The sequence below is a fragment of the Clupea harengus genome, chromosome 13 (assembly GCF_900700415.2).
Source record: "Clupea harengus chromosome 13, Ch_v2.0.2, whole genome shotgun sequence".
NCBI lineage: Eukaryota > Metazoa > Chordata > Actinopteri > Clupeiformes > Clupeidae > Clupea > Clupea harengus.
This window is the reverse complement of record NC_045164.1, coordinates 18716389-18725533: the sequence shown is the minus strand read 5'-3', so window position 1 is coordinate 18725533 and position 9145 is coordinate 18716389. Positions and strand designations below refer to the sequence as shown.

The 9145-nt window shown below is 46.2% G+C and overlaps 1 protein-coding gene across 1 annotated transcript in view; it reads left to right on the top strand.

The window, feature by feature from the left end:
• Positions 1-4448: 4448 nt before the first annotated feature.
• slc25a28 (solute carrier family 25 member 28) overlaps positions 4449-9145 on the top strand; it is a 7981-nt gene continuing 3284 nt past the window's right edge. Inside the window, exons 1-2 of the mRNA XM_031578807.2 lie at positions 4449-4994; positions 8107-8335. Coding sequence (XP_031434667.1) covers positions 4656-4994; positions 8107-8335 — 568 coding nt within the window. The 5' untranslated portion in view covers positions 4449-4655. The remainder of the gene's footprint in view (positions 4995-8106; positions 8336-9145) is intronic.

Genomic DNA, 9145 nt, shown 5'->3' with positions numbered 1-9145 from the left:
TCAAAGTGCTTAACTCAAAGTCTAACTGAAAGGCACCAGTATTTAGAAGGGTGCTATAGCAGTTTACTTTATCACTATAATATCATTTTGACCATTTACTTACTTTTCTATGTAGTACTATATTACTACTAATATTAGTTACTATGTTCTATGTGTGTAGACACACATGTGACTTATTCACAATGGCAATATAAACATTTTCTGTGGTTGTTTGTCTTGTGGTTTATGTGGTACCTTGCTCTTCAATGAGAATGCTGACCGTCCACAAATGACCACATATAAAGGGAATGTGTACAATTGTGTTCAAGCTTCTCTTTCCAAAAGCCAAAAAGGGAGGACACACTGTCAAACCAGTAAAGACAGAGCCAACATTATTATTTCAATCACTACTTCAAAATGTGCAAAGAAACGAAGCAAAGGTGCAAATAAAGACCTTTTCTCACTTCACAGGATATGTCTGAGCCCGACGTATTGCCCTGCAGCATCAGGAAACTCCCTTCTTCTTATGCGCAGCACCACACATGAAGGGATGACAACACAAAGAACACAGAGAACGAGTTCAAATACGGATAAATGCATTCTATGGCACCTTTAAAGGGATAGCTCAGCAATGCCATTGGTTGGCTTTAACCAAACCTTTCACTAACTAGCTCTGCCTTTGATCACACCTTTACCGCTCCACGCTGACACACACACACACACACACCTTTGCCGCGCCATGCTGATATTGCGTAGACTATTAGCCATGTAATCCACGTGTCTTTGTTCTAACACACACACACACACACACTGTTCTAAGTTTATAATTACTTGACAAAAGAACTAGCTGAGTTCACTCGTTTTCATTGCCAGACTAGCAGGCTCGAGATGTGGTTTAATTTCACAACAATTCCAAGGCTTTTCTTAGGGCACAGTGTCGTTACCTGGCTGTCACCACTGATAGAAAGTTAGACGTGTAGGCTGCTACGCAAGGCGCTTGGTTTGAGTGCGTTACCTGCAGTTGTCAAAGGAAATTGCAGGAAGCGTTGCAGCGGCTCATGCGGTCTCGTAGAATTAGAACCTAAATGTAGTTACACAACTTAAATTTAAAGTTGGTGCCATACTTACAGTGTGTGTGTGTGCCATACGTTATATCTTAAGAAGCTCAAATATAGAATTAGGAATAGGTAGAAAGCCTGTCCTGCCTAAAGAGCATTTATAAAGTCAGAGGGCATAAGGGCAGGTGCTTGAAGAGACACACACACACTTAAACTCCACTTGGGGTCTCTCTGTGCACGTGCCTGACACACACACACACACACATGCTCAGGGACACTTAACTCCCATTAACTGAGTGGTACAGAACTGCTGTACGGCCTAAAGTTCAGTGGTCTGTGCCCCTTTGGTTATCTCTGATAAGAGCTCACATTTGTGTGGGGATGGGGAGAAGAAGTTCAAAGAGCACAAGGCAGTCACACACACATACACATACACACACACACACACACACACACACACACACACACATACACACAAACTACACACATGTCTGTTACCGACATGCCCCATTCTTCTGATAAAATCAGTGACATTCCGGAATCCACAGGTCACTCAAACATTCTAGTATTATATGGACCCTAACCCTAGTATTATATGGCTTACAAAGGCAGCCACACACTCACACACAAACATTCTAGTATTATACGGCTTAAAAAGGCAGCCATTAAGCATCAGACCCATCAGCTGCTTCCCTAACATTTATCACATTTATTAATCACACACACACACACACAACCTCGCTCACTGAACTTTTAACCCATATAGTCACCCTGGTCCAGACTCATGTGTGTGTGTGTGTGTGAGAGAAACAGAGAGAAAGAAGCATACCAAACCTGTTAAAGTATTAGATAAAAACAACGTAGGGATAGATAACGATATTTTATTCCCACTCAGTCTTCTATAAAGATTAAGTCATGCGCGTCGTGTATTCCCACCTGACTGTATTTAACGCGACACTATAGAATGAGACCCTCTGCGTGGTCTTTTGCCAGTTAACCTAGCTATGAACTATCCTAACTATCTGTAGGGAATCATGTTAACCAAGCTACGGACTATCCTAGCTATCTCTAGGGAATCATGTTAACCAAGCTATTAACTAGCCTAGCTATCTCTAGGCAATCATGTCAACCAAGCTATTAACTTTTATAACTATCTCTAGGGAATCATGTTAACCAAGCTACGAACTATCCTAGCTATCTCTAGGCAATCATGTCAACCTAGCTATGAACTATCCTAGCTATCTCTAGGGAATCATGTTAACCAAGCTATGAACTATCCTAACTATCTCTAGGGAATCATTTTAACTAAGCTATGAACTATCCTAGCTATCTCTAGGGAATCGTGTCAACAGTTGGCAGTTGCTATAGTGTGTTAATTTGAACTACATCTAGTTTTAACTAGTTAAACTTGTGTATTTTGAGGCCAAGCAGTGAAGCTGCACAGGCAAACGGGTTTCTACTTTTTCCTATTATAAGATAATCCCGTTAGGGAAATTCAGGTGTAATAGCAGCAAGGTAATAGGAATCAAATATATATATAAAAATAAAAATAAAAAAATACAAATTTAAATTAAAATACAAATAAATAAAATAAAATAAATAAGATAAGTACAATTCAGCTAGCGTATATTGGATAAAAGTTATTATGTTCCGTTTTGGAGCCTGATGGCTACTGGCACAAAGGACTGACCAAGGCGCTTTGTGGTGTGCCGAGGAGGGATCAGTCTGTGGCTATCTCTTCATAGAGGGGATGGGAGGGGTTCTCCAGGATAGCAAGCAGCTTCCTCCTCGTCCTCTCCTCCGCAACCGCCTCCAGATTGTCCAGTTCAGTTCTCACCACGGAGCCAGCCTTCCTCACCAGCTTGTTAATTTAGTTGGCATCCCCTGTGTTGATGTTACACCCCCCCCCCCCCCCCCCCACCACGACAAAGAAGAGGACACTGGCTACTACAGACTGGTAAAACATCTGCAGCAGCCTGTTGCACACTTTGAAGGACCTGAAGGACCTGAGCCACCGCCTCCACCTTGTCCACCGCCTCCACCTCCTCCCCTCGGATGGTGATAGGAGTTGGGGGCCTCTTCTTGCTCCGCCCGTAGTCCACCACCAGCTCCTTGGTCTTTCTGATGTTGAGCTGGAGGTGATTGGTGTCACACCACCATACAAAGCTCTCCACTAGAGATCTGTACTCTGCCTCGTTGTCGTCTATAATGCAGCTGATGATGGAGGAGTCATCGGAAAACTTCCGTACGTGGCATGTACTCGAATTGAAGCGGAAGTCGGAGGTGCAGAGGGTGAACAGGAAAGGTGACAGCACAGTTCCTTGGTGGGCGTCGGTGCTGCTCACCAGCACATCCGACAGGCTGCCCTGCAGTCTCACGTACTGTGGTCTGCTGGTGGGGTGGTGGGGTGGTGGGCTGGGGATGGCGGGAGGCGAGGTGTGTATGGGGGCACTGGTGGAGGTGATGAGTGGGGACCTCGTCTGCCCTGCTGAGCTCCTGGGCGTTGGGAGGTCAAGCCTGTTGAAAAACAGTAAAATTGAGGAGACTGACGTCAGCTAGATAACTAGCTATCATTAATCTGCGTTGAGTCATGGTAGAGCGCAAATATTTTGTTTCATCTTACTTCATCTTTAATTAGATTTTTTTAGATTATTTTTTTTATTTTATTTAGCCAGCTTGTTGCGAATAGCCTATCTTGTTTTAGAAACGTAGCCAGTCGTTCCCTTGCCTGTATAATGTTATCTTCCCCGTTGGTCGCCCCCGCCCCGTTTATAACATGCACTGTAGGCATTACTACACAGGCCCCTGTAACTCTCTCTTACACACACTGCAGGAGTTACTACATGTGACTACATGTGTGGGCTGTTTTTCACAGCAACATTTACATCCTCTCCATCCTCTATCCTCGCCCAGGCGGCCTTGTCCCTTAGCCCACACCATAGAAGCATAGTTTGACACGACACTCAGCCCATTTCGTTAGGCCTTAAGATCTGTAGGGAGATAGCAGCCTTGATCTGCTCATTCAGTATTGATTAGAAGTGGCATTTTGTTAAGTATTAAAGTAGCTCAAGTACAAGAAGTCTCCTTCAGCTTTATGGAGTTCAGGCTTGTGCCACACATGCCACGAGAGCAGGTAGCCAAGTGGAATGAGAACTGGGAAGTTGGCTAATTATGACTGAAGCTATGACAGCGCGATGGTATGTGCCTGCCCCACTCACACATAATTCCCGTTTTAAGGAAGCATGAATACTCTTCTTAGAAAGTGAATGTGGCACAGATGAGGTGTGTCAGGATGGTCAGGACGGGTCATTTGACTGACATGTGCGATAGCCTATGCAAAGAGTTAGTGTTGCAACGTATATGGACTCGGCCTTCACTTTTGAGCCAATGAACATGAGAGCGCCGCAGTGTGGGCGGTGTCCCCTGTCTCAGTGCGGCCTTCCCGTCTAGAGTGCGGAGCGTGGATGTCGTTCCCTCCCGGTTTCTGGAGGCGGGAGATGAGAGGAATTAAATTGTAAACAACTGGAGCTGTGATGACACCACGAAATCAGTCCTAAAACAACCTAACTTGGACCGCCATTTCGGTATCTGCCAGAGAGACTGTTAATCTGGTGCCCAATGGAAGCGGATGGGTTTCTAAGGAGACGGCGAATGACAGCGGAGCCAGGCGGTGGAGAACCCGGTGTAGCAGGAGCTTCAGCCGAGGCTGAAATCCGATGGCTCGGCGGCAGGTTCTTGGGTGTTTCCGAGGGCTTCGTTGGAAGTTTATCACCGCGGATAGGAGGAGAAACTGAAGTACAGACTGCACAGGTCCATGGATCTATGGACAACTTGGACTCTTCGGAACCGGACTATGAGGGGTTGCCCCAAGGCGCCTCTACCAGCACCCACATGTTAGCTGGGGCTGTCGCTGGAATTATGGAACACTGCTTGATGTTTCCCATAGATTGTGTGAAGGTAATTTCGCGAAGATGTTTCAACGACATTAGTTGAGTGTTGTGTTATTAATGTAAAGTGACTTATTTGTCGTTTTCCTGTTTGCAGTACAATGTCAGTGAGCTGACATTAGTTATGAACTAGCTAGCCCAGTCAGACGGCTAATTGGTTTGTCGCTTGGCAAGGTCGAAGTCACTCGTGGCTAATGTTACACTGCTAGCTGCTAAGCTAACGCCAGAGAAGTGCAAGCTATGAGCAGCGTTATTTAATGTCGTCAGTAGTTAAGTGTTTCATAACCGTCAATATACAAGGTTACTGTATACTACTAGGAACTGTTAGATGATGTAGTTCAGAAGTTGTTACGTATCCAGGAAGCTTGTACGCTGTCGCCTTATACTATATATTTTAAACTTTACCCTCCTAGCCGGGTAAGTGAGGTTAGCTAACATTAGTTAGCTGGGAGAGAAACGTTAACGTTAAACTTTGATAAACTTGAGAAGACAGCTCTCTGGAAGGAGTCAGTGAATGAACATAATATAGCATGTTAGATCATGTGTAGATGTATGGAATTACAAGGGTGTCTTAGACAATTATTTGACCTTAGTTCATAGTAAATTGTTATTTTTATAACCTTAGTTAGCTGGATGGCTAGCTTATATGAACCCACTCGTTTAGTCGGGTTGTTCCGGAAGGAGGCTAAGCTAGGTCATGTTTATATGGATGGGAAGCTAGCGGGGTACTTCCTCCCGTCGGTCAGGTTCGGCACCCCGTTGGGGAACGTCAGACTGGCGCCCCGTTAGCCCGGCGGAACTGCCCGATTGTAGAGTCACGTGCCTGAACCTCTGCATAGTGTAGCGCGAGGCATCATATAACATAGTGACGTCTGTAACCTATCGAAAGAAAAGGGGACGTAGCTAATCTTAGGTTTCGTGTTTTTAGAAACGAATGCATGTCTAACCGATTGCAACTAATTTTAAATCTAATCAGCAGTACCTAACGTTTTCCAGTCTGCTTGCACACTAATGTAATTCGTTGCTAGTTTATAGTTTGCCAGCTGTATTCGGAAAGGCAGATTCATGCAGTATTGTTAGGTAAATCGCTATCATGTAAGATTGCATAAATGAGCACGTGTGGGATTTTTTCTGCTGGGACGAGTTAAATCACGTGATGAGCGACGGTCGTGTTGACATCTACCGGGCTGATGCGCCGGCGCAGTGGAGCGGGTGACATTACATACATCCGAGCAGATCTGTTGACCTGTCTGTCCGCCCGCCCGCCGCGTGTTGCCAGGCGAGCGGTCTCTTCGGCAGCAGCGCTCCCTGCCTCTGATGGGAGCCTGCGGCATCCTCCGCTTCGCTAATAAGCAGTTTGAAATATTTACTGAAAACACAGGAGGGGATTATAACCAAACACTTCCAGTGTAGGCTGACATCAAGCATCAAGTGTGTGTGTGTGTGTGTGTAGCCTCTCGTGGTGCTTTCATGCTTAACCCTCTGGTTGTTCAAGGATTTTCAGTAGGCAGGCTGATTGCTTCACAGGTGTCAGGGGCGTGTGTGTCTGTGTGTGTGTGTCTCTCTCTCCGACGGTGTGCCAGTGTTTTCAGAGAAGAAGCACGGGTGTGTGTGTGTGTGTGTGGAGGGTCTGTCAGCTGTAGCCGGCAGAAGAAAGAGCTTGTCCCTCTGACTGATTCCCATTTATGTCACACACAGACGCTTCGTCGGGTGAGAAAGAGGTGTGTGACTGGAAGAGTGTGCCGGGGAGAGAGAGTGTGTTTGTTTTCATCCATCTCCCCTACGGCACTAAATTAAAGGTAGAGTCCACGATTCTAGTGAAAGATTGTCAATTAGGGCTCAGCAGCCTATCAAATTACACCTCTCCTTTCCGTGTTCCTGGGGCAGCATGTTTTTTGGAGCGCACAGAATGGACAGCTATAGGACTGTTCACTGACGTATTCTGTGTGTGTGCATGAATGAGGGATGTTCACTCTCACTCTCTCTCTCTCACACACACACACACTCTCACTCTCTCTCTCTCTCACACACATACATATATACAAACACACACACACACACACACACACACTGTCTCTCTCACACACACAGAGCCTTTCTCAAACTGGACCCACCCCTCTCTGTCATGGAGTGTAACTCTGTTTGTAGTCACACTCACAGCGGCAGAGTGCACTCTTAACGAAGGGGTACGGTGTGATGCAGTGAAGGGCACTCTTAATTAAGGGGTAGGGTGTGATGCAGTGGAGGGCACTCTTAATTAAGGGGTACGGAGGGCACTCTTAATTAAGGGGTAGGGTGTGATGCAGTGCAGGGCACTCTTAATTAAGGGGTACGGTGTGGAGGGCACTCTTAATTAAGGGGTAGGGTGTGATGCAGTGGAGGGCACTCTTTAGATTTTTTTTCCTTTTTACACCTGTCATTAGGTGTGTGGAGCTGAATGTAATGTTTTATTTACATTAACCTTCCCATACGCTGTAACATGCAGACCCAGGTTTACGTCTTTTCCATCCTCAGTGTTCTATTGCTTGTGCTGCTAATTCAGTTCCACTGATATGTTGGAAATGTTTAATTAATAATGCGACTATGTGGCCACAACAACACCTGACAGTGATGGAGGGCTTAAAACGCTTTATAACCAGAACGGCACCTGAAAGTGACCGTGAGTTAAGGTGCTGCACAGACACTAAACGGCTGTTTCACATGCCACTTCAAAGACCTTTTATAACCCTTTATAACCCACTACCCCTCCCTGCTGTTTGCTTTGGGATGACCCTGTATGTGGCCGACCCTCCACGTCAACGCACAAGCAGAGCTCAACACACACACACACACACTCACACACAGACTAACTATCATGTCTCATACACTTGCACTACCAATCTTCCTTTGCACACACACTGACATGCACACATTTCCCCCCTGAATTGGTGTTCATTGTCCTCAAAATCCAGTCCTCATGTGAGCTTTCCCAGAAGCAGAAGAAAGTGTGACTGTGTGTGTTCTTGCACAGGCAAAAGAAGCTTAGCAGAAGTCCGATTATAACCTGCTAAAACCCCTGTGCTGTATCTGACTGTACTCACCCTGCTGTGTGTGTGTGTGTGTGTGTGTGTGTGTGTCCTCAGACGCGCATGCAGAGCTTGCAGCCCGAGCCAGCGGCGCGGTACAGTAACGTTCTGGAGGCGCTGCGGCGGATAGTGCGGACCGAGGGAGCGTGGCGACCAATGAGGGGACTCAACGCCACGGCGATAGGGGCAGGGCCAGCGCATGCACTCTACTTCGCCTGCTACGAGAAACTCAAGAAGAAAATGAGCGACGCCATCCACCCTGGGGCCAACAGCCACCTCGCCAACGGTACACACACACACACACACACACACACACACACACACACACACCCTGGGGCCAACAGCCACCTCGCCAACGGTACACACACACACACACACACACACACACCCTGGGGCCAACAGCCACCTCGCCAACGGTACACACACACACACACACACACACACACACACACACACACACACACACACACACACCCTGGTGCCAACAGCCACTTCGCCAACAGTACACACACACACACACACACACCCTGGGGCCAACAGCCACCTCGCCAACAGTACACACACTCACACTTACACACTTACACACACACACACACACACACACACACACACACCTCAAGAAGAGTATGAGCGAAGCCATTCACCCTGGGGCCAAAAGTTACTTCGCCAACGGTCTACTCTAATCAAAACATTACGTTTATGAGCTTGTCTACAAAATCAAAATGCCCCTAATTGGGTCCAACAAGGGCTTGGGGGGTCTGTTAATGACGATTGGGAATTAGCTGTAGTCTCTTTAATTGTGAATTAGCTATAGTTTCTTTAATTGTAGAGCCATTTTATTTAATTGTAGAGGTTATGCTTCTTTTAGCTCTTTTGGCAGTAACGTGGATTTTATGACGTTAAAGAGTATTCACTGTCTATCAGATTGGTTTTCTATCCCCCTTTATACCTCTTGCAGTGAATGGATGCATTCACACACACATACAGCCATGGAAACATGAATGTGCATGTGTTTAATAATGAAAGTAAAGTCAATCTGAGTTCTGAGGAGGCAGATGCTTGTAATGTAAAGTAACGTAAATCTGAGGCCTGAGGA